Here is a 26,034-nt window from a genome sequence, read left to right as displayed (position 1 = left end):
ACCTGTAGTTATTTTTAATGAGCTTATTAACCTTTTAATTGTTAAAATGTAGTCTTACTCTCCTAAACTTAAAGCATATATCTTTAATGCTTTCTATTCAAAGATAATATTGATTTCAGAAGGGTTGTTAAAGTGCCTAAAGAGGGTATTTTACAGGGGGTTTTATACCTTGTTTTTTGGAGGCTGTTATAGTGCCATCGTCTTTCCCTTTGGTTGAGTGCTGCCAGTTCTATAACTCCTTGCTTGATGAAGCAATATTTTGTTTATGCAGTTTTTTATAAACAGTTTGCACTTGGATGAAATTATCTTTTTTTTCTGCTGGAAAATGTTAAATTAACACAAATAAATGAAAACACTTTTCCCAGCATATATAAAAATTATAAAAATTGAGCCAAGATGTTTCCATGCTGCTTTTATTCAGCAGTTTTTCCATTGTTCTCAGAGAATTACCCAAAGACTTTATTTCATACTGTCCTTCTTTGATACTTACTACAAGGTTTTAAAAATCACAGAGATTTTTTAGATCAAACTTTTTGATGGTTGTCCTTGTCAGAGAGAGGTTCCTCTGTTCTCCCTTTCTGTCGGTGGTGTAGGAACTGCTGAGACTCAACAGCAGGCCAAATCTAGATTGAGTCCTCTTTTCCTCCATGCCCAATAACACCCTCCATGCACTTCCAAAACGAGGACAAAGCAGTGGGGATGGGAGTCCTGTAGAGAGATGTCTACTGCCACTGGAGACAGCTTACATATCTGAGACTTCTACGTGGGGCTGACACAGGATTCCAGGTAATCCTGCAGCACTGAGAAGCAGGTGAGGCTTTGAATGTGCAGAGACATAAACCCCCTTCTGCAGAGCTGCTGGGATAATAGAGATGTGAAAGGAGAGGTTATAAATATATTGTACACTTGAGGTGTTTGCTGAAATTATTTCATGGTGAAGAGTACTGTGATGGTACCAGAAGGATTCCCAGAGCACAGCATGCCTTTTGCTAGGTCTGGGCAGCTGAAATAGCAAGGCAAGGCTGGTGGGACTCTGCAAGGGTTATCTGGTCACTGAGGAATGAATTCCTACCCTAAAGCACACATCTACCTGAGGCATTTCCATTAGGGAAAGAACCCCTCCCTAGTCCTGGAAGGAGATGGACAGGCTCAGGGAATGACCCAGAAATGGACCAGCTGAGCCAAGGGGAAGTAATTCCCTGGGGGAGCTTTTGGTAATGACTCCACTCACAGAGTTATGTGAGGTGTACCAGAGTGGGTGAGATGAATCCAAAACTTGGTGCAGCGCTCTCCTGTGCAGCTTACACATTGACAGCACCTCTCTGCTGAAATATCTTCTGGAACTAAACAGCCCTCCACAGCCTTCCAGCTCTTTTTTTATTCCCTGTGTCTCCATGTGTATTAGAAGGAAGAAGTAACTTTCCAGCCTGTAGGAATTAAATTTTCAGCACTCATCCTTCTTTCTAATGAGAGAGCTACTAAAAGGCATCAAAACCATCTAAGAAGGTATTAATGACATTTATATAGTTTTCTGATTATCAGCGTTCTCAACTTTTGCTACTCTGTCAACCTCTTTCTCACTTTTCTTGATACTATTCCCCATTTCTCTCAAGAGATCAATTGCCTAGAATATGCTTTATAAAGAAAATTCCGTAATCACAAAGACCTTCTTTGATGTCTGTCACCTCTTTGAGGAGACTTCACCAAGAAGTAGCAAAATATATAGTGTCAATCTCTGGTTTTAGTTTAATGAAGTCAGTGTGAAAATTACTATGCTCTCCTTTTTACAATCTGTAAAATTGTCTGGGTAAGGTCCTAGGATTGCCCTACCTCTTCTGGACTTAATCTTCTGCTTTGGATGAATTCCCATAGCCCCAGCCTAAGACATAAAACACAAGACATATAATATATAACACAATATATTTATTGTTATTATTATTAACCTTAACAGAAAAGTTATTGCTAATTCACAGTTTATATATGTTAAAACTAATGAATAATGTAATAAAGAGAAAAGAACATCTCATAGAGCCTCAATAGGATGAAACTAAGTTGGCTTGTTGTGCAAAGCCAAGGGCTTAATTACTCAGTGCTTGAACTGGCTCCTCTCAGCTTCCTTATGTACCCTCAGTGTCCTGGCCAGGCTGAACTCTGGTAGCAGTGTAGGACCCCTGGCCAGGCTCTGGGAGAGCAGGTCTGTGCAGTGGAAGGTTCTGAGCTGTAAAACTGCAACTCCAGCCTGCGTTGTCATGAACATTGCTTAACTCAGTGCCTTTGGCACCTCTTTCCTGGCTGTGCTGCAAACCTGGCAGCACAAACCTAGCCTCAAAAATATCTTATTGCTGACAAAGATGAGTGTGTGACCTAATTCTGTCTTTTATATAACAGCTGTGGGTCTCCGGCATGATAATGCTGATTCCCTGGCAGCATTCAGTGTTCCAGTTCCAGTCAACTTGCACATGGGTCACCTTTGCTCTCTGTCAGTGAAGTCATTAAGGAGTTTTTGAGATTTCATGTGCAAGAGGTTTGGTCTACGTCAACTGTTGTTGCAATCAAGAATTTTAGATGTAACCGGTTAGATTTTGTGAGTCTAATTTGCATGCCTGCTCTTGGATTCCAAGGAAAGTTCCTATTCATACAGGAAAAGTACTTGAAATTTGTGGATAAATTTCCCCTGCTAGAACCGAAGAGGTCTTTAATTCCAGCAATAATTTATGAGTTATAACAAAATCATGGTTACAAGAAATAGTCTCTTGTTCACTGAGTGTAGACAGCTCCAGCATTCCTGCTTCCGATGTTTCCAACATCATCTGAGCTACATCTTCCATTTGCCAGGAATTTCATTGCTTTTCCCAAACTGAAAATATTGTTTCATTTCAAAGTTTAAGACATTAAAAAGCAAAAATATTGACAGAAATTCCATGATTAACACATCTCACTAGTCCCCTTATCTACGTGAAATCCATGGCATGTTGTCACCCGTTTCTGCTCCAGGCTACATTTTTCTTCACAGCTAAGTAAATATCACTCATTTTTCAGATACTGTGAGTTTAAGCTACTTAATAGTCAAAGTTGGAGGGAGTATTTTAATTTTGCTGTTTTCTGGATGTCATAACTAAAAAAATAGTACTAACCTTATGCAGGAGAAATACTTTAATCTAATGTGAGTCAGTGTAAACACCAACAGTGTTCTGCTTCACTGTTGCTGAAATGTTCCTTTTAGCTCTTCCTTAACCACTTTCAAGTCTCAGACAGCAACCAGAGCCTAAAGGCCTGAGTTCTGAAGGTAGTCTTCATATACAAGAAGGCATCTATTTAGGATATCAAACTATGTAGGCGTTTTTAAAAACAAAGGGAAGTAACCCCATTAGTTATGCACAAACAGTACTCACAAGCACCCTGCTTAAGCCTGGAGGCATCTAAAGTCCTTGGACTAAAGTTTGTTCAGGATCGGCTATGTACAGAGCAAGAGCTGTTGAGAAAGACGCTGGGAGATGTTGGGGCAACACCAACTTTCCTGTGCCTCTGCCCTGCCTGGACTGCTGCCAGGTGAGCTCAGCCACTTTTCAGTCCATGACTCTGCCATGGTGATCCACTGCCCCTGTGGCAATGTTGAGCTCGTGTCCCTATTTGACACAACAGTAGAGACTGTTAAAAGTTTTTAAAAGCAACTTTTATGACATGGTTTGATTTGTAACATAGGTTGGTTTTAAACCTGGCTTTAGAGGTACTTAGAGCATATCTAGTGTGCATATGTAGCATATCTAGCATGGCACAAAACATGCATGAGGAGAACATGCCAGAGATGACATAGTCCAAGATCATAAAATTATAGAATTTTTGGGGTAGAAACGACTTTAAGGATAATCTCATTCCAGCCCACCTGTGACAGGCTGGAACACCTCCCACTAGACCAGGCTGGTCAAAGGCCCCTCCAGCCTAGTGTCATCTCTGCTGCCTTTCTTTGATCTTATCTGTGAGCACTGTGGGCCATGGGTGCACTGGGAGACACCCTGGCCCTGATGGATGGAGAGACAGGTGGTATGTGTTTGATCAGATTTCAGAGGCAACTGCCCTGTGCAGAAAAACAGGAGCAAATTTTATCTCTGCCTAATGAGGTTTGAGCTGTGGTAACTGGAATTATCTTGTCAGCCATTCCCAGCCTCTCTTTCTGCCTTTGCCAGTTTTGTAGGAGGAAGATTAATAGCTAATTGACTTCCTTGCACAATCATATAATCACAGCAGTGTTGTAAGAGATGGGATCAAGTCCCTTCAAAGAGAAGATGGACTACAGCCAAGCTCTCTTAGAGCCCAAGGGGTGTTTGAAGTCACTGAGCTATTGCCCTGAGAGGGGGACTCAAACAAGGAGGAGGAGGCAGGTTTGCCTCACCACTCATCCTCTGGAGGATTCATCTGTAGTAGTTACATAAAAATCCTTAGATTTTTTCGTATTATTTTGGCTCGTGTGCTCTGGAAAGTGTTTCTTGTTTCTGGTTTGTTGTCGAGCATTATGAGGTGGACGGCCAGCCCTGACTCCATTTCCATGGCACATGGTTACAGCTCAGGAGGGCTAATCCACTGACTCCCTGTGACCCTGTGATCATATCTCCATCACTTCCCACTCTGCCTGCATGCCACCTCCATCCCAAACTGGACACTTACCCTTCTCTCTGGTTGTTCATGTCCTGCTGTACCAATGACTCTGTCCATTAAAACCACCCTCAGTGGCACTGGTGCACTGGTCCTCTCAGCCACTGCCATGTTCCCATCTACCTGTCCCACCCCAGCCTTGACCCCTCTGTCCTTGTGCCAGGGGTCATGGCATGCCACAGACTCCAGTCTCTCCCTTCACACACTCTTGTGTAGGATCCCCTCTTATCTTTTATGTCTCCCCCACATTGTTCCTGAGTGCCTTGTTTCCCTCCTTTGTCACCTGGGTAATTTCTAATTTCCTGACAGAACTGCCCCTCCACTTCTCTTTAACTTTCCCCCCACAGGCACTGAGCCCAGCTGAAAATGCCGACGGATCCTGGTGCCATTCAGCTTGTGCGTGGTTGTAGCAGATGCCTTGTCTCCAATGGACTGAATCAGAACACAAGAACTGCTGAACTCAAGCAAAACACTTTATTACTCAAAAACAACTAGATTAATAAATAGTTGGAGAATGAAAATAAATTAAAACTGTACATTAGGTTTTATATTTTAAAGGTTTTAAATTAGAATTGCCAAAGGCCATAATTTCAGACTCAGATGCACAGGAACAGGTGAATAACACTGTTTAAAATCAAGAAACATGAAAAACTCTTTCTGGTACAAATATACTTCTGCACCATCACTTAATATTTCTAGCAATTAAACCAGCTGTTGCTTTTCATTATACGGATGAGTTTCTTCTTCTTGATGTCAACCTCATACTGGTTTGATCCATGGAAAAAGTAGAAATGTCCTAGAATTGAAAGGAAAAATATGAAAAAAAAAAATTTTCATTTTTATATACTTATTGTTACATGCTCACTATTTCCTTGGGTGACTTAAAAAAAATCAAACAAAGAATTTAATATATGTATTGAAACTTTTTTTTTTGTCTTTGGCTGGTGGACTTTGGGTTTTTTAAATTACATTTTAATTTATTTACCATTTTTCTGAAGGGCAGCATCAATTGGATGGCCGATCCCTTGGAAGTCAGCAGCTATTTTTCTTGGATAGCCTCTTTCCATTGATTGATTATTTTCATTGAAACTAAATAAAGAAATTGCAGGGAAACAGAAAATAAGCATGTGACAGTCAAAGCTGAAACAAGACGGATTTTTTACAAAATATGCCTACTGTTAGTGGAAAATCCAGCACCTATGATCTATGACCTCATAGAGCTGTATAAATCCAGGCTGTATGAATATTTACATCCTTAGTACCCTAGGTAAGTCTGTTTTCAGAATATCAGATTAGAACATTTACTTTCATTCCCTGAGACTGACAATAAGGCTGAATATAGCTTATACTGAGTAATAATCTTAAATAATTAATCAAACATAATTATTTTAATTTTACAGCACACAATTTATGAAGTGACCCCATAAGAGAATTGCAAACTTCAGGTGTAATAACACCCTTTCAAGACAGTATTACAGACTAATTATTAGGCTAAGATTACTGCTTGGCTGAACTGTTTATTAGGAAGTAAATATTTTAATCTCCTTCTACAACTTTCTTGATTTGTCAATTATAAATTTCACAGAGCACTTCTGCTTCTTAATAACTACTGAATGAATACCTGACATGGTGACAAAGTCTTCTCGATTTATATTTTTATACTAATTATATAACTAGTACATTATATTTTTATACTAGCTCACACTGTTTCTTAATGAATAAACAAAACTTATTTGTCCCTTAATCACAGCCTGATAAGAGTAAGTGAACACTCAGGTGTAACAGACTTTGTTTTATGAAAACATCAGAGTAATTGAGTTTCAGGTTTAAGCAGCTGTGAAGGCTGACAAAAAGAGGTCATGAACTTTCCATACAAATACTCACATCACTTGATTAAAAAAGCTGTTTTGATTATCTCTTGTACAGAAGAGAGAAGAACCTTACCTCCAGTACTTGTTGCCGACAAAGAAATATGTTCTCCTGGTACTTTGGTCGTGAACGGCTGCATCGATTTTCCCAACACTGCTGGGGAAACCCAGGTTCTGAATGGGCTTGGGGAACCCTGGCTCTATTCTGTAGCCACTGACAGCCCAGTACTGGCCATCTACAGGAAAACAGAAAAAGTTGTAAGGATTCTTGGGGAGTCTGATTTCCTTTTTGCCAAAGCCCCAGAGCTTTCTGCACAATAAATGCCACCAAACAACAGATGTTATTTGATGTCCAGCTGAAAACATTACCCACTTAGGGCTCAGAGAAGTTTGAAAATCTCACATTTGCTGTATTTTCTATTTTTTTATAATAATTTAGAGTATCATATACTCCAAAATTAAAAGTCAATATATTTTTAGGTGTGTTTGTCATCTTTAAAAATGTATTTAGATAATGTAATGAAGCAATCACTTTTGTCTCAGCTATGGTCTTTGCTCTCACTGACCAAAAGAAGTCTGTGTAGGACTGTTGTGAAGCAGCATTCGTTACTGGTGGTAACATAATTTGCAAAATTTAAATGGATTTAAATATGAAGAATATCCTCTATTAGTGGTAGTACTAGTATTAGAGTTAATATGAATATTAGCATAAGATACCTTCTATTATGAGTAAATAACATTCGTAGTATTCATATAACTTCATATATGCATAAAAAACTGATGGAAATGTAAGAGAAGTACCTTTAAAAAATAGCACTCGATCCTTCTTGTCAACCTCATATGCAGCATCAAAGCCAGCTATCAGTGATGGCCAGAAGGAGAAGATGGTGTCGTGCTCAATTTCTGAGAAATATGGACTTTTGCGCCAGACAAAGCTGTTAGAAACAAAACCAGCAGTGCTTCATGGTCTGTACTTCATTAGAAGATCAAGGGCCCATAAATGTACTCGAATCCTACCCTCTGGATGTGGAACCAGCGCTCCCTATGAGGCAGAGATACCACCCCTTTTGGGATGCAGTCCTTCACTCTGCCCCGCTCCCTCACAGGCCTGCGCCCTTTGCTACAGGTGCTCTGAAGCTCAGAATAGTTGAAGTTGGAAGCGACCTCTGAAGCTCATCTTGTCCAGTCCCTTGGCTCAGCCAGGATCACCTACAGCTAGTGGCCCTGTGGACTTCTGCATTTGCACCATAATGGTTTGTCCAGGTCAGCAGGATATTTACGGCAGTGCTGACAATTGCAGCTTTCTCTTCATCATGACCCATCTAAGCAGACACAGCTCATTTCAGTTTCATTGCAAATGTTAAATAAGAACTCTTGAGAAACTTGTTAAAGTCCAGTTTAAGGAAGAATTGCTCTTTCCCCCTCCTCCTTGAAATCTATTAAGCTATAATTCTTCATATGTTTTAGGAGGAAAATCAGACCTACATCATCAAAGGAAACTTGTTCAATCAAAACACAATTGCAAGCCAAGATGGGGGTGAAGTCCAGACCTGACCTGCTGTTTGCTCTCGCCAGGCTGGATGTGCCCAGCCAGCAACTTGCTACAGTGAGCATCAGACTGTGCTTGAAACAAGGCCACCCTGTAGCAGCAGGAGCTCTCTGTAGACATTACTGGTCTAGTGCAGAATCCTAGGTCAGAGTGACACTAAAAATCATCAGTGATGTTTTCCACAGCTCCCTGGCCCACACACAGAATGGTCTGATGAGGACAGTGCTGCATGCTGAAGCAGCTGCAGGCTGAGGAGTGGCACTGGAATTCAGCCTTGCACAATTTTGATAGACATGGACGATGATGTATGATGGATCAAAACATTATACTCACTTGTTAGTAAACCATGCTGCTCACCCATCACAGGTAGGCTAGTACAACTTTTCAAAGTTGCCTTAACACTTACTGAAAGAAATATTTTCATTTGTAACCAAGGAAGGAAAAATTCCTTGAACTGAACTTTGTGCTTTGCTTTTGTGAGCCTCACAAAAAGAAGTTGCTGGAAATAAAAGCACTTACCCATCTTTGAAGAACAGTGTTTCCCCACGGAGAGTAGTGACAGCATCAAAAGTCAGATGAGGGTCACAGTCGTCTGGTCTTTGGGGTGGCTTGGAGGGTGTCATTTCTGTTGGTTCTTCCCTGGGAGACATTGAAGTTGGTTCTTCTGCAGGTACCATTTCAGTTGGTTCTTGTGGAGGAAAAGCTTCAGTTGGAAGTGCAGGAGATTCCTTGGGGGGTCCTTTGGAAAATAAATAAGTGTGGAATTGGAAGATGGATCAGAGCAGTTCATGTCACAGCATTTCAGGCTGTACAATGTGAAGCCAAGTGTATATGCATCTGTGCACATAAACACCCTTTTGTGGAAGATAAGAGGGTTTAATGTTACAGATATGGGCTGTTCCTCTGGTATCATAGGGGAAAGGCTCTTGGATCTTTTGACTAACTGGAATGAGTACAGTCTACAGATTCCATTTTGCAGTGTAGACTGTTAGCCACAAAAACTCCAGGAGATTTGCCCAAAAATAGTAACAATATTTTTCTTGTAGTAGGAAGTTCAGTACGTTTTATCTGTTGGGTGAAATTAATTATAAATTGTTATTTATCATTCACCCGAAAATGCTTCTTACTTACCATAGAGGGCTTGAATGCCATCAATGTCATCCTGATGAAGTTGGTAGTTCCTTGTATCCGCGGCCATATATACAGGATACATCAAAGCACCGAAAACATTGGAATGACTGAGACCTAGTGAGTGGCCCAACTCATGAGCAGCAACAAGAAATAAGTTGTATCCTACAAAAGATCCACACAAAGAACAAACACTAAATAAATTTTTTGCTTGACAGCAGGATACAGGCACCATTCTCTCCTGTGAGGTATATCATTCACAGTCTTAAAAAAATAGCAAAATCTAACTATGCTCAAGTAAGAGCTCTCTGGCCTCCTGGAGAAGAAATGAGAAACTCCAAATGAATTTTGAATCATAGGCATTGATTTCTCACTGGAAAATCACTCTGTGAACAGTTTTTGCCCATGTTGCAGAAATTTTCCAACAAAGAATCAATGTTTCTTAAATATTAATAACAATTGAAAAGCAGGTGAGAAGGTTTTAGTCACCTGATCAGATTTTGAGAACAGTAAAAGACATGGAATTTGCCTGGTAACTACCTCACAAAACCAGTAACATGTAACATAATCCCTGGACATTGCTGGAAACCAGAACAATTCACTGTTATATTTAATGTTATTCACCAATAAATTCAATATTTTTTTCCTTTCTAGAAATTAAAGATGAGCATGACTTTAAATCAGAAAAAAACCCAAACTGAAGCAAATAAACAAATTTTTAAGGTCATTATCAGAGGGTGAAAATTCCCTATCTTTTGATGTCACGATTACCCAACATTGCTATTCCATGCTAACTTAATTTCCTTCACTGAAGTTGTAACTGCAGTCTGCATTAACTTCAAGGGACTGTTGTGATTTCATCCCAGATCAAAATATGCAGAAAGGTTTCACTAAATTTTGCTGAAATTTTACATCTCAGTAAATACTGGAATGACTGCCATAGGATATGTGACTTTACAGCATTTTCAAGCCAATGTTTTCTAATAAAATAACAGTCAACACAATATTTAAGTTTACCTACCACTATAGGTCGTAAATTTGGTCCAGTTTTCATCTTCATCAAAATGGGCATCTCCTCCTATCCCACCGCCAGGGGCATAGGCATGAGCCAGAGTTCCTCCTGGACCATCAAAGGAATAGAAGTCACCGTGAACTAAAAATAAGGGGGAAAAAAAAGGGATGCTTCTCATTATCTCACCAAGAAAAAGTGACAAGTACTATGATTCCCTGGCAACAGAGTTTCCTTACATCCAGCTGCAAAGGAAATCATTATATCTGCTTGGCCTCCATAGACCCTGGTGAACCTCAGAGGGGTGACGTTGCTCCAGAGCTGGAAGGCTCTTGCAATTGCTTCATCTACATCAGCTTGCAGCATGTCTGGAGTGTAGTTCAGAATCCTGTGAATTAAAGACAAAAGGAATTAAAAAGAACCAGATCACATGTGACTGGGACACATGGTATCAAGGTCAAATATTTTAATCAGTTGTTACAATTATTTATGTGTCTCAAGTGGTTTATTTTCAAAATATTTGCTTACATAGCAGATAAAGTTTTCACATTTTTCTTTTATATGTTTCAGAAACCCTAACATTTATACTCAGCTGTATTCCTTCTATCCACTGAGTATATTATTCAGTAGGCTATTAGCTAACTACTGTAAACTCCTACTTGGGTATTCTCATCACTATTTGGTAGCCTGATTATTCCCCACATTCCTGTCCCTTTCACCCTGAATGGAGCTTTTATATGGAGAAATACAGAAATAAATATTAAAGAACCCATTTACATTACTTTTGCCTAGCATTCACAAGGCTTCCCAGTGGTGAGGAGGAAAGTGTGCTCTAATGTATGTTACCGATAGGTCACATCTTCCTTCGTCCATGTGGGGCTGCGTGGGAAGGCGCTGTATGAACGGACGTCTGGTATTCCACATCTAGGCTGCTTCATCATGTCCAGCGTCTTCTGATTCAGCTCCCCAGTCACCTCTAGCCCAAAAAATGACTGCATCTCTCGTATTTTGTCAGCCATGTGGTTGAGGTCCTTTGCTTTAAACAGAGAATGTTTCTCTTCTTTAAAATCATAGAAGTTTTCAAGATATTTCTGATAGGGAAGAAAAAGCAACCATTTAGAATACAAAACTTGCTTTTCAAGTGCAGAGATCTGGTAATAAAGTACTTACATGGCTAATACATCACTATGTTAATTTTCTCAATAAATTATTTAATCAGTTCTATCCATAGTCCTTACCTTGGCAAATTGCATATCTTCTTTTTCCTTTTCTGGAGCCACTGGAAAAGCAGAGGAGCATATAAAATATAATAACTCAAGTAAAAGAAGGATCTTGGTCTTCATCTTTGTCTCCCTGTCCTACCAGCCCTTGCTAGAAGACCTCTTAATCTCTTTTGCCTCTGTCTAAGACACACCAGTGTTTCACTATTTATATCAGTGCTGTGCTTGCTAAAGTCAATAATGGCATGACTCAGCTTATAACATCCTCTGATTTTCCACAGAAACGCAGAAAACAAATTTGGGTTTAGAAGCAAGCAAACACATGACAGTTTACCTTGCCCAAAACCCCCTGATTTCGCAATCATATTATCGGACAGTATGTTTTTTTTTCTTCATTCCTAAATTAGGCTGGACAAAAACTACCCCATTTTTCAGAGGTGCTGAAGTGACCTGGCTCTTTGTGAGGGTCAACAATCTGTAATTCCTCATAGTACTTGAGAAGGGACCTCCAGAAACTGCCTTCAGCTTTCTTGAAGTGGCTTGCAGGACCTCAGCATGCCAGGAAAAAACCCTTTCTTTAGCCCATCTTGTACCTGATAATTTTTGTGACATAGCCAATTATACAAAAAATCCTTTCCTTTCCTTTCCTTTCCTTTCCTTTCCTTTCCTTTCCTTTCCTTTCCTTTCCTTTCCTTTCCTTTCCTTTCCTTTCCTTTCCTTTCCTTTCCACATCCCAGCATTGTTACAGAACAATTATTTGAGCTGCTACCTGGCCCATGTAATCATGGATCTGGGGCCTCCTCCCCTGTGTCCCTCACCCCACAAAGTAAAAGTCTCAGTAGAGTACCCCAATCGTATATCCTGGTCTACATGGCCTGTTAGCCAAGGGTGGTTTCAAAATTAAAGAAGAAACATCAGAATTTGCCCTACAGAAGTACAGGCACCTTTTGGATAAAGGGTCTTCAGCAGAACCTTTCAATAAACTTCTCCAACATCAGATGGAAGGTGATGACGATTTGCGTCATACATTCCAAGCTTCCCATTTTGCCAGAAGTCCTACTTTCAGTTCCTATGCCCTTTTCTGAACCTGGTGCACTGCACCTTATGGAGGGATTGCAGAACCACTGTCACTCGGTGACTGTTGACTGTCATTTCCGAGACATCCATCTTTGGAAACAGAATTCTCCTGTGTTGACTTAATACCCACATGCAAGATCAAAAGGAGAAACTTGAGCTAAAAATAGTCCCCTTCTCTTTGAACATGAGAAAAATAAGAAAAAAGGAACCACTTCTCCAGTGAGAAAAAACATATTGGAGACTTCATAAAAACAATCCTAGTACCGCAGCAGCTGAGCTCTGCAGTCTGCAAGGTGGCCTGGGGAAAGGCATGGCTTCCTTCCAAAGGAAACTGGAGTTGAACAGCCTGGCTGGTGTCAGGTCACATTGTCTGTGACCCAGGTCAGAGCCCAGGTCCCTGAACCACTGAGTGAAGTGGTACAAATGTTTATGTCTAAGGCTGCAGCAGAATGAGGGTGGCTTTGCCAATAGCCCACTGCTGCTGTAACAGGGTCCTCCTGCTCCTCCCAGCCTGGCCAATGCTCTTGCTGTTTTCCTGTGCCCTTCTGATACCAAGTGTGTCCTCAATAAACCAATTCAGAGGGCTGGAGCTACAGAAAACAGCCCAGAACAGTAACCCTAACCCCACTAAAAATAGTTTGATGCTGTGAAATTAGCAAATGCACTGGCATCCTAAGGGGTGTGAAGAGCCTCCATGGAGGAGGGCTGGGATGTCATGGATGGGAACAGTGATGCAGGAAGGCAGCCAGGAAGGCTGGAAAGCTAGGATCGCTCCTTTGGCAGCAGCAGGGTTTCTCTCTGCTGGTCATGGAAGAGGATCCCAAACTGCATTTGTAGAGTATGATGTTTGCATTTCCACATAGAAATCCAGACAGAGAGCAGGGACATTTTAAATGCTGTGTTTATATCTCTGTGCCTGGCAGCAGCAGCTTGCATATGGCATTTATCCTTTGCTTTCAGTTAAATGTTTTATAAACACTCCGTTTGCTGTGTCCACGGGCAAATCAGTCAGAGCATGAGATGGAGCACACTCAGTTGGCAAAGATTTCAGTGAGCCTTTTGGATGTTTAGGAAGATTTTCTTTCTCTGTGACTTTTGCATGGCTGCCAATAGACATGTTGCATCTCCAGCTGCTGGTTTCCCCTTCCAGATCCCGTTGCCTGCATGCTCAAGCTGACATTTATGGAGTGTCTGGTGAGTGTTGGGAGGAAGAGCTGTATCTATCCTACCTTGGGTTTGGAAGCACAAGTGATGCAAATTCACTGCTGAGAAGTCTGCATGGCTCTGAGAGTGTGAGCAAGTGTGATACTTACACATGGATCCAAGAGATGACTTGCCTTCTTATGCTGAACTATAAGACAGCAGTCTTAGTGTTCAAACAAATGTGGGTATTCAGTCCTGGGTTCAAGTATTGCAGGATAAAACAGGAGCTGTGTTGTAGCTTTAATCAGAAGTTTGAAGTGTTTGAAAATTACATTGCCAGGGGACACAGTGAAGTTTTACTGGCAAAGACACAGCTCAAATTTGAATGGAGTGAGCTGAGCTGATACCTCACCTGGCACTCGTGCCTTACCTATAGGTCAACTAGTTGAACTCTGCTTCAGGGATGCCCAGAATCACTTAATCCTTGGCAAGAGCTGAAGCAGGTCAGATGCCTGTTTCATGCCTTGGTCCCATAGGTAAAGAGATGCTGCTATTCCCATCCCAGTCCTGGGAAGCTGATCCCCCCTGTTCCCTGAAGTCACTGTTGTGCTTCAGCTGGGTTGGAGACCATGTAGACGTCAGGGGTGACTTGCCAGCTTATGCAGCAGTGAAGCAGCCAGAATGGGTCCAGGAATACTGCTCATTTCTTCCCTCAGCTCATCAGCACTCAGACTCATTCGTCCCATATCGCCAGCAGTTAACCACACACTCAGGGCCAAGAGCGGGTGCTTTCCCAGGAAGACCCCTGCAGTAGAACGAAGCATTTCACCAAAAGCCTGCCAACATCAAGGCTAATATTCTTCCACCACAGAACTGTTTGTACTCTGACAGTGCAATTTGTATTATACTGTGGGGTGTCGTCCAAGTGCCAGGGTTTCTAGTGGATTTGTCAAAATTCCACCTGGGAATTTTGCCATTTCTTTTTTTTACTATTGAGATTCCATACAGAAATGTCATTCCAGTTCTGCTTGGCACTTTTGACTTATGGAGAGAAGTGGAAGGATACTTAGCACAGTCATGTAAACAATTGTTATTAACTCTATAAAAACCAGCACATTAAGTCAAAGAAAACTTGAACTAACTTAACACATGCACACGCACAATATGATTTCACCTTCTAAACTTTTTAGAAGGATCTGTAGATGTCTTCTTTTCCACCTCCCTTTCACTCATGCTATTTCTAAACTCTTCCTCTTTAACCTACTTGTGCCAAAGAAGCAGGATGTGTTATGAAGGTCTTGGACATGCCAGGACATGGAAGAAACTGCTGGTTTCTTTCACTTGAATGGAATTGGGAGATAAATTCATACAAAGAGATTCTGGGACTTGAGGAACAGTAACCGAACAGGAAAAGACACAAGCCCTTTACATCACTGTATAAGCTAGTCTTTAATAAACAACAGCTAGATCATAGCACATAAGTGGTTGGGGGAGGTAGGCAAGCAGAAAATTTGTGACATGGAAAAAGGAAGGTCTGCTATTAAAAGACTCAGAAAAAACAGAGAATATTTACTGAAAATGAAACTTAAAATCTCTTTCTGCAAGACAGTACTTTGAGTGTATTGAAACTGAGCCTGAAAAAGGTATTGACTTGAATTCCATTTTTCCTGCATATCCATATACTGCCATTTATCAGTAGAATCTCTTCATCCTGCTTTTCTAATATACATCTTCTAATAGTAATAATATCTGTTACTTTTCAACTTCGTCTAAGCATTTTGTCCCAGTTCCATTGCAAACTGAGATATGGCATGTAGAGGTAGGTTCAATAGCTGATCTTAATTACACAGGAATTTAGAGATTTTTGATGTCTGTATCCTTGAGTATTATCAGCCTTAACAAAGCTGAAATCACTTCCGTATTTGTATTTTGTATATAAACAAGTTTCTTAAGCTGCATGTCATTTCCTCTCAGCAATGTCTGACTTGGTAGCTTAGAAGGCAAGGTCACAGAATGATTGCATTGGCGTTATATTATCCATCAGTGAATAAGATGTGTGACAAAATCCAATGCCCAGGAACTCTGGGGTTTGCAGGAACTAAACTAGAATATGAAAGTTGGAAATAATAACACCCTTATTTCATATGTGGCAATGTATTGGGGTCATGCTCTGAATTTGGACATGGCCTGAGCAATGGGAGTGGCAGGAAGCCCTGTGGTTGTGATACATAATTAATTCACTCTTTCCTCTTTACCATTCTCGCCCCATGAGATTCAGACCATTGAGGTAACTGAAATGTGGGCAGGATCCTGCCTTTCCTTCTGAAGGGGATGGCCAGTACAATGTTGCACTTCTCCCTCCTCCCAAGCAGAGTCTTTTATGGTCAAGGACCTGAGTGATTCTTATTCTCTTGTAAAGGATATGAATAAGTTACCAGGTCTCTGGTTGTTACTTAAGGTGATGGATTTTTAGACTCAAGAAGATTTACTGTAGTTTTTTGGTTGTGCATAGCAGAAGACAAGTCCACAGAAGATGATTTCTGATGTGTGGTTGGTCATCCCATCTCTTTAAAACTGCTTGAACAGTTGACTTTGTTACGTGCATCACCCATATTGTTAATATATTATGTGTTAATGTATGAACTTGAGTGCAATGCTTTAAACTAAATATTAGGAAGACATAGGGAACTTTGCCATGCAAAGAATCACCTGACTTTTCTGAATTCCTTTTGATGTGGACTGGAAAAAGCTAATAGCTTTTTTAATTTGACTTGGAACCCCTAAGATATTTAGCCACCATACTATCAATACATGAAAAATAAATACACTACCTTGAGAAGCCTGAGCTCTCTGTCCATAAAAAGGCCTGAGCAAGGAGAGTGAGGAAGAACTCCAGGAAACAGTCTGCCATCCTGCTCTCATATGTCATGGTCATCATTTGAGAATTATGTTAATCAACTACTGGCAGTCATTTTATGTAGAGATCTACATTGATCCTTAAGTAGCTGCCAGTAGAACATGAGTACCAAACAAAAACTTTACCTCCCTTACTTATCTTCTTTGTCTGGACACCAACATTATTTGTGCAATCAATCCTTTCTTTATTTTGATTAATATAATAAAGTGGCCATACCCACTATAGATCCATGTCTGTTTTTAGCAAACCTGCACCCACAAAGGTTTCACTTAGCAGAAGGAGATCTTTGAACAATGCAATGAATAGCAAAATATTTAAATGCTACCATAGAAGACCAGGATGTAATTTATCAGCTTTATAATAAAATTGACAATTAAATGTTTTATTGATGTTCTAGGTTATAGAGCAGAGGACAATTACAAATATAAGAAACCAAAAGAATTGTATACTAATTGTACATCTAAAAGATGAAAATTATTTATTTAGTTTAAACTTTTGTAAAAAAAAGCTAGTCAACATCTCAAACCACTTCTTTAAAGATGCTGACTAGTGAAGGTGCTGTCATTGCGCATTTGTGGAAATGCTAAGCTAAAAGTAAGTAATTGGCTTCCTACATCTCTTTTACTCCTGCATACCAGAGAATATTCTTATTTTGAATACCAGTTCAAGTAATCAAAGGCCACGGTTAACACATTAAACTGCCTTGGAACAAAATTTCAAAATGTTTCTTGACTAAAAAAAAGCATTTTAATAAATATTGCAAGTATCAAATTCACAATCCATTTAATATGAAAAAAATTACCTTGAATATATGATTCCTGTAGTTAACAGAGAACCACTTATGATCTCAAGAATGCAGAGTCAGGAAAAAGCACAGATATGAAATTACTAATTAATATGTCACTTTCCAGCAGTGTCTTCCTCCAGCTCACCACTATGTGCCTGCACAGGGATTGCTAAATATCTAGCTGAGGTATTCAAATAAATTCGTATTACCTCACCCAAGAAAAAGTTGAACTGTAAAACCTTTGCAACTTTAATTGTTAATTAAGTCCAACTGATCTGAGTGAAGTGTGTCAGGTAGGGATGGGCTCTGCTGTAGAGCAGAGGAAGAGGCTTCTGGGCAGCAGTTTCTCCAGCTGTCACTGCTGAGGATGGCACATGGGCCAAGCTTTCATGTGCAGTCATGAACATGGACAGGGATTAGGTTTCAGATAATAAATTAAATTACTTTTTCATGCTCACAATGTTCTTAAGGAATTGTACTCACATGACTTAATTGGAAATGATTATCCAGTGGCCTCCAGCTAATTAAAAACCACAAGACAGGCTGATCAGGATGTTGCTTCACTACAGTTTTGTAAGACCTGATCACAGCCTTTTCTCTCCAAAATGCCTTAGGATATTACTTCACATGCTAAAAACATGCTAAACTGTTCTCAGATTTGAGAGAGGTTCTTCAGGTGTATGTGAAGAGAAGGAAGCGCAGTGGGTTGTCATAGAGTTTGAGGAATGAAACAGTAGGCAGCTGTGTAATTCAGAATGACTGATTCCTCCCTAGATCATGCATTTACAAGACACACAGGGCTTGTCCGTGCATCTCCTCTGCCCTTCCTGTGAACACTTCATCATAAACCCAGTATGATTTCCAGATCATACATGAACTTCTTGCAGAGGAAGGCTCTTCATCCAGTGGACCATGTACTTTCTCAGAAGCTAGCTGGGGTGAACTAAGGGAAGCTTACACAATGTCTGGCACAGATGTGTTGGACACCAAATCACACAGCTGTGCTCAATACCAGAACCCTCAGCACCAACACACACAATTAGGGCACATCATTAGCTCCCTCCCAGTCACTACCCGCTGTCCACAGGTCAAAACTTGTCTTTCTAATTTTTTTTTTCACCAATAACTATAATATTATTTATTTTCCCTGGGAAATTTTGGTGAGCCTTGCCTGTATCTTAGTAACAGTTTTCTCAGCCCCACATATGGCAATCATCTTTCCCTATAGACATTACATAATACCCCTGTAGCTAAACTATAAAAAAATAATCTCGTATTGCATTTGATTCTAAAGTCATCTGCTTCTCTTTCAAACCTCAAAAAAATTATTTTTACTGGCATGAACACTTTACTATCTAGTAAGAGTTTCTTTTGTCTATTCAGTTTAGCAAATAGATACCTGCAACATTAAAAAATTGTTAGGAGATTCAGTTTAATTAATAGTGCAAATGTCAGAAGACCATGGGGAATAGGCTGTTGTTTTTTTAATATACTTTACAAATTTTTTTTTCATAATTTATGTTCTTGAAATTTTTTCTGGTCCTTGTACTTGCACTGCAAAATAGAGAGTTAGAATTGTCCAAGGTGACACGGGATTATCGTTTCAAACACTGTAATTCTCAAAGGCCCCACACTATAGGGAATTCGTCTTTTCAGTATCCAAATTTTATTTTGCCAGAACTGGGATGCTGTATAAAATGGATCATTAGTTCATTTCTCTAATATCTGTGTCACATAGTCTCTCCTTATTCTACTTGAGTACACAAATAATACTTGTGAAACAATTAGGAAGGCAACAAAATAGAGATATTATCACTCTATTCACAGTAGATGGAAAAAGAATAAAGGGAATAATTGTTATAATTGTTTTTGTTGTCCGGGTATTATTACTGTTAGTTGAAGACATCCGGTGAAAGGAGAGCAGGAACATTTTAAAACTTGCTTTCTTTTTAAAGTGAAAACCCTCATTCTTTTGACCTGCCAGCAAAGAAAGGACTTCTTGTCTCTTTTGATGATTATTTGAGAACACACTCACTTGTCGTTGTAGGATAAAATTAAGGAAAGTATGATTGACATAAAAGATTGGTCATTTTATGCAAAGTGAGAAAGAATCTGGTCTGAGTTTTCTTTGGTGTTGATAGAGATTTCAACACCAGCAGTGTTGGAAGAGTGAAAAAATTCTGTTGCAATAAGGGCTCAAACATGGTTCTATTTGAATAAAAATTATAGTTGGGCAGAAAATGAAATAAATTGCTGCCCACTTGAAAAATTCCATTACATGGAATATGAGTTAATCATAAATATGTGTTAAAAATAATCATACAAGACTCGTGAATTGTTAATAGAGAAATTTTCATTATTTCTCAAACATAATATGCTTGGCAACTCCTTGTTTTTCTTTCTTCCAACAACAAAATTTCCCTTTCCCTAAAAATATATAATAGTCAAAACCACCCAAAATTTCCCACATTATGTTTTAGCTCTTCCAAACTTCTACACCACTTATTACTTCACATATTCAGAAACCATTTCCTGCTCAAAGCTGACAAATAAAGGGAAAAGGCTTATTAAAAAAAATGCAAACCACATTAAATTCAGAAGATATTGAATAGCAAGAGCACTGAAAATACTAAATATAGTTTTCCTTTTGAACTTGGAAAATTTTAATTTCTGGTTTTACACATTTTTAATGCTATTAAATTAAGGTGACTACGATTATTACTATTAATAGTATTGCTACTACTATTAATAGTAGTAGTACTACTGTTTAATACTATTAAATTAAGATCCAATCAAATATATATATTTTTGTAACATATATTTTGAATTTAACAGGAAAAAAATTTCCTTGAAACACATCATATAAAAGCGCAGTAATGCAACAATGTTCAGCTAAGTGCTCAGAAACAGAAATATGTAGTTCCTAACCTTACACTGGTGCCACAGCTGATGTTCACATCCATCCATGCTGTTTACTTATGAACCTACCTCATATACAGAGCAACACAGCCATAAAGACAGGCATATAGATGGGTAATTATGGTGAAAGAATAAAGTTCAGAGCTCTGATGTTTCTCACAGTCTGTTTTTTCTGTGCTTGGGTCAGGACAACATCCTTCCTACCAAAATATTGTACTACAAATGAATAATCACTCTCAGGCACACAGGAAAGATTGAAACACAGCTCTAATGCAAATAAAATGAAAGTAGCTTTGATGAAAACTGCCTTGTAATCCCCGAATTGCAATAATGACATCCATCAGAGCAGGGAAAGACCAGCACTCAAAGAAGCACTTGTGATTTCATCTGTCACAGCTAATAAGGAAGGTCAAGCACAACCTGTCTTTGTGCCTAAAGGCAGATGGAGAGAAGGAGAGATGGACAACTTCAGTAACTGCTTATACACCTTGCTTGTCCTGTCTACCCTAAACATTTATTGAAAAAACTAGTAAGATTTCTGTATGTACAGTTGGCCTTTGAGGGGAGATAATTTACAGGAAAAGGGAAGGATATTCTTTCACTGAACTAGCAGAGCCTGAAGGAGGAAGGACCTGAAGGGAGGTCTTTGTACCTGCAGAAAAACTGCTTTAGAGGACTGGAGTATTTTGCTGCAGTCGTGTCCTTTGTTCCTACTAATCCCAGCACAATAATCTTGAGGCTCAGTTGCACTTTTATCTGTGCAAAGACAGGGACAGACTTTGTTGGTAGTGCAGCTCCCATTACTCTTAAGAGGTATCTGGGAAACATAATTCACTGACACTTCCTGAAATAACTCCTTTAAGACAGAGTGAAACAGCACTTAGAGAGTTTCCTCTGTTTGTTCACTGACCACAAAAAGGCTTTTATAACAGTGACATAAGCCTTTCCACGAGAGACGTTCCACATTATGCAGCTGTACAAGCAATTCTTTATTTTTGCTTTCAGTAAAACAGATAGTGCCAAACCCAGCTGGCTGTCATGTTAACTACCAACTCATTAGCACAGGCAATTGGAAACACAGACAAGAGTGTGTTCTGCTCACAAGCAATTTATAGATCCCCATATATATCTGATCAATTATAAATTATAGTGTTGGAACAAGAAGGATAATGAAAAAAGGAAAAAAAAATCCCTTTTGCTATTACACAAAGAATAATGTGGGAAGTGCAATAGGATTTTCATCATCCTATATCATCTTGTCCCCATGGCAGTAAAATAAACATATCTAGTTAATTTTTCTGAGGAGTTTTTTCAGGAAAAAATTCTTTAGTGTTGTCATTAGTACCATACTTTAGTTGTGGAATTAAATAGAATGCACCAATATATCTCAGTTCCTCCCAGCAGGCATTTCAGGAAAGGAGCATTTAACCTAAATTGTATTGTTAAAATATCGTTTTGTCTCAGTAATCCACACCAATTTTCTTGAAGCTGATTCTTTTGTTAAGAGCATTAAAATGATGCATGACTCAGGTGCTTACAACTTATTTAGTACAGTGAGTCAATTAGAAGTATCTGCTTGAGGCTCTGTTCTGGAGTGAAAACTGTTGTGAAGAATTTGTATTTTGCTGAAGCAGTCACGTACCCGCTTCCACACCCTGCAGAGCTGATCTGGTGGGGACTGAGGAATCCCCAGGAGACACAGGGAATGAGGAAACACCAGTGGGACAGGGGAATATTCTGAAAATCACACAGGAGGCTTTAAGGAAGGCCTGGGCACTGATCCTTCCCAAGAAGTAGCTAAGACAAATAGTTCAGGGAATTTTCTTGAGGGAAAATATTCACTCTGTGTCTCCTTGAGTCTGGGGCACGTGTACTTTCACAAGTAGTGCCAATGGTATCAGTTCAGGAGAGGCAGCACCACATGTGCGTCATGTAGGCAAATGCTCTGCACCCACTGGAAGCCCCTGGGGGCACCTACCCAGGTCAACAAAAAGTGTCACCCACTGGTCCTGGAAAGTATAGCGTGCCTTGTGACCTCCTGTGGCTGAGCTTTTGTGCCCTCCCTGCTCCAGAATAACTCCTTTTACTGGAGCTGTCAGCCAGGGTGCCTGTCTGTGCCCAAAGGCTCTGCCTGCAGTGTGGCACCTGGCACTGGGGGTGGCCTGAGCACTGAACCCCACAGTCAGGGGTACCTGGCCCCTGTCCCTGCCAGCTGAGTAACCCTGGTAACCCTCTCTGGACCACCACAGGTAATATTTGCCCCACAAGCCACAGTAGCTGGCAAAGCTGGCAACTAGCTTAAGTCAGGAAAAGGCTCCCTATCCCAGGAGCAGAGCCTGCCCAAGAGCCACCCCATACAGGCTCTTCCTGCACTTGGCAGCAAAGCCACTTCCCTCATCTCCTCTCAGGCACTGCCAGAACAGGGGAGATGGACCTCCAAGCTCAGCTGGAGTCTACTGAGGTCTCACTTTAGAATGCTTGACTGGTGGATTAATCTGGGTTTGTCACTTGCACAATGTTGATCATTCTGGGTCATTTATTTACTTTATAATAACAAAAGCTCCATGAGAAAAGATAAAACCGAAAGAGGTGGAATCCAGCAATCCCTCAACAGAGATTTGCCTTGCCTCCATTTCCCTGTTATCAATAACAGCTAAAATATGGCTTATTTCTGTCTTTTCCCACACTTCTACACTATTTGTCCAAAAGCATTATTGACCACAGAGGCTTCCTGAATCCTTCTGCATCATCTGTTTTTTAGGTCTTCAAGCATAGTTTGAAAATATTTGTACAATGAAGATTCACTTATTTAAAACAATTGTTTGCAAGCAAATATATAACTTCTCTTCCTTTTTGCTATTTTATGTTATTTATTTTATATATTCTGCCCAATCCTTATTAATTTATTTTTTCTCTTGCATAATAGTCCTGAATTTTAACTCTGGATTTTTTAAACTCAACTTATTTTTAATTTTTGACTGTAAACAGACATTAAAATGTTGAAGGCTTCCAAATATAGTAGACAGTATCTCAGAAGAAGAATCCAAGGCCGAAGTTAACAATAACATGACAGAACAAAAGTGTGAGTGGAACATAATTATTGATGTGTGCACATTGTGGGCTGATGTGAGAAACAAGAAAAGGATGATCAGTTAGCCTTAAGCATTATGATGTGACAGAATAAAAACGAATGAGTCACATCAAAGGAAAAGAAATTTATCTGGATCAAAATTTTATGCAGTTGAGTATCTGACTGAGATCCCTGTGTAGATTCTGATCATATTGGAATCCTTTTGGAGAAATAAAAGCTATGAAAGTCATCTTCAGGAATGAAATTATTTTTCATTAGTGCTGGATCTCTCCTTTTGAAAGATTAGCATACAGAGAATGTGATTCATCTCACCCTAAAGTACACACTTAAAATACATTAAAAGAGCTTTATACAAAGATTCTGTTGCTTTGCTTTAACAAAAGCATAAGACCAAAGGGGATATCACAGGTTTATATTTATGTTTCACCAGAAGGGCTCACCCCATCTTCCTAACAAAAACCAGCTGCAAGGTCCAAATGGACCTTGGTATTATAGTCAACATGGTGATTAACAATAATCAGTGCTTCCATTATGAAGTATTTATATTTTGGCTTCGATTTTGCTAACTGACTACAAGGGGTGAAATGTCATTGACGGACTAAGTCATATCTGCTTGAATTTCATTGGGCAAGATCAATGAATTTATCAGAAGTTAGCTGGAGTATAATGCCCATGTACTTGAATGAGAGGGGACCTGAATTTTCTGAGGGTCCAAAGGTGAAAAGAAACTGGATGCCCCAAAGACAAAAACTTTGAAAAGTACTTCAATGTATCAGAATGCTGATAAATTGATAAAAAAAAAAATCAGAAAGCAGGGGTGTTTATGTAAAGTCAGAAACCTGGCTAAATCTAAGACAAAACTTACATAAATGTAGTGGTTTCATAGATTTGTCTAGGCTAGGAGCACAGTCATCAAGTTTCCTATCTGCAGTTAATGAAGAAAAACAGATGCCTGCAGACAGAAGCTGAGATATTAGTGGTGTGAATCACTTTTTTGTCTACCTTTCTTCATTGACTAAGTGGGAAGCAGAGGACAATTTTACATCTGGCTCATCATTTCATTTAGAGGCTCTTACTCTGGTAAAAGTTATAAGAAGCATGCAAAGAGAAGGGGACCCCAACAACACCCCAACACAGCATGAGAGGAGCACATCTGGCCTCCCAAAGGCTGGCATATTCTTACTGGGAATATGGGACCAGCCCAGATGTATGAAAGATCCCTCTTCTTAACACCATATTCAACAAGTCATTATGATTTCAGCCCTTTACCTCAGCAATGGCTCAGTTTTTAATTTGGTCAAAAGGAGATACCTGAAGAAGTGAGCCATTTGTGAATCCAACAACACCCCAACACAACATGAGAGGAGCACATCTGGCCTCCCAAAGGCTGGCATATTCTTACTGGGAATATGGGACCAGCCCAGATGTATGAAAGATCCCTCTTCTTAACACTTGTTATTCAACAAGTCATTATGATTTCAGCCCTTTACCTCAGCCATGGCTCAGTCTTTAATCTGGTCAAAAGGAGATGCCTGAAGAAGTGAGCCATTTGTGAACAGTGGAGGTGATTAGGCAATTTGTACAATCTCTGGGATGCCCCAGGATTAGGCAGAAAGAGAACAAGATTGCAAAATAACCAGAGTTCCTTAGGTAATGTAAGTCAGGTTTACCTTCTGAATATGAATGAAGTGTGTTGTCCTCATTTAGATAATTAATCTCCTTCAATAACAGCCAAATCTTTCTACTTTCTTTATCCACTTAGCCAGAAATTTTTTTTGCTTGGCTTCTGGTTTTGTTTCTCTCTGTGATAAAGGTGAAAATTGTTTCATATGGTCATACAGTGACAGTATGAGCAGCCATGGGACATGAGGCAATGGAATGACGCTGCATCAGGACAAATGCAGATTGGACATCAGGAGAAGGTTTTTCACTGAGACAGCTGTCAGTCACCAGAACAGGTTGCTCAGGGAAGTGGTCATGGCACCAAGGCTGCCAGAGTTCTGGAAACTAATTGCGAAGCCACTGGGTTTTGCATTCATATCAATAAATACTTACTAAAACCAAACTCAATCTTTAAGCAAAATAATTTCTTTCTTTCCAAAAGAAGAATTTATTCTTCTTTCACAATCAATCAGTTCTACTTGAAAGATATCTCACCTTAAGCTCATATTGAAATAATGTGCATGATGTCTCAGTTATCTAACTTTAAGTCAACCTTTGCCCAATGAATGCAAATAATTTACTTTAACTAAGAAGAGATTGAATAAGTATTCACTATTAATAAAGAAGTAATAATTCCACTGTGCTGCTTCTGTTGTTTTCATGTCACAGCTAAGTATGAAAAAAGGAGTTTCATAATTTATCCTACAGTTCTGATTGTTTCTTTCTTTCTGTTACACACCTAACTGATTTTTTTCATTTTTTCCTGGAACACTATGGAAGCATTTCACCAAGTCTACTGAAAAAAGTCTTTATGCAAGTGCATGTTCTTTTCTGGGTTTTTACTTTCTCTTACTTCCCTGAAGGTTGTCCTGTACCTTCCTTTACTGATTAACTGTTTTGCAATCATTTATTCAAAGAAGTGAGTCCCTTACATTCCATCATCTGCCATCATGTGTCATCACCTGTTCACTGCCAGGTGGTTTGAGGACAAGAGTGTCACTGAGAAGTGCTTGA

At 39.6% G+C, this 26,034-nt stretch overlaps 1 protein-coding gene across 1 annotated transcript; it reads right to left on the bottom strand.

Annotated features, from left to right (window-relative positions):
- Positions 1-5,182: 5,182 nt before the first annotated feature.
- On the bottom strand, positions 5,183-11,583 carry LOC120506631 (interstitial collagenase-like). The gene is made up of 10 exons (XM_039718411.1): positions 11,443-11,583; positions 11,051-11,295; positions 10,444-10,592; positions 10,217-10,348; positions 9,199-9,360; positions 8,587-8,806; positions 7,320-7,453; positions 6,595-6,754; positions 5,636-5,739; positions 5,183-5,446 (listed from the first exon to the last, which is right to left on the bottom strand). Exons 1-10 carry the CDS (start codon positions 11,545-11,547, stop codon positions 5,346-5,348), a joined length of 1,512 nt encoding a protein of 503 aa, XP_039574345.1. The 5' UTR covers positions 11,548-11,583; the 3' UTR covers positions 5,183-5,345.
- Between the last annotated feature and the right edge of the window lie 14,451 nt (positions 11,584-26,034).

This window comes from Passer montanus, unplaced genomic scaffold, assembly GCF_014805655.1.
Source record: "Passer montanus isolate IOZ18808 unplaced genomic scaffold, ASM1480565v1 scaffold4, whole genome shotgun sequence".
Taxonomy (NCBI): Eukaryota; Metazoa; Chordata; class Aves; order Passeriformes; family Passeridae; genus Passer; species Passer montanus.
The sequence above is the reverse complement of the archived record's forward strand: the minus strand, read 5'-3'. Positions and strand labels throughout refer to the sequence as shown.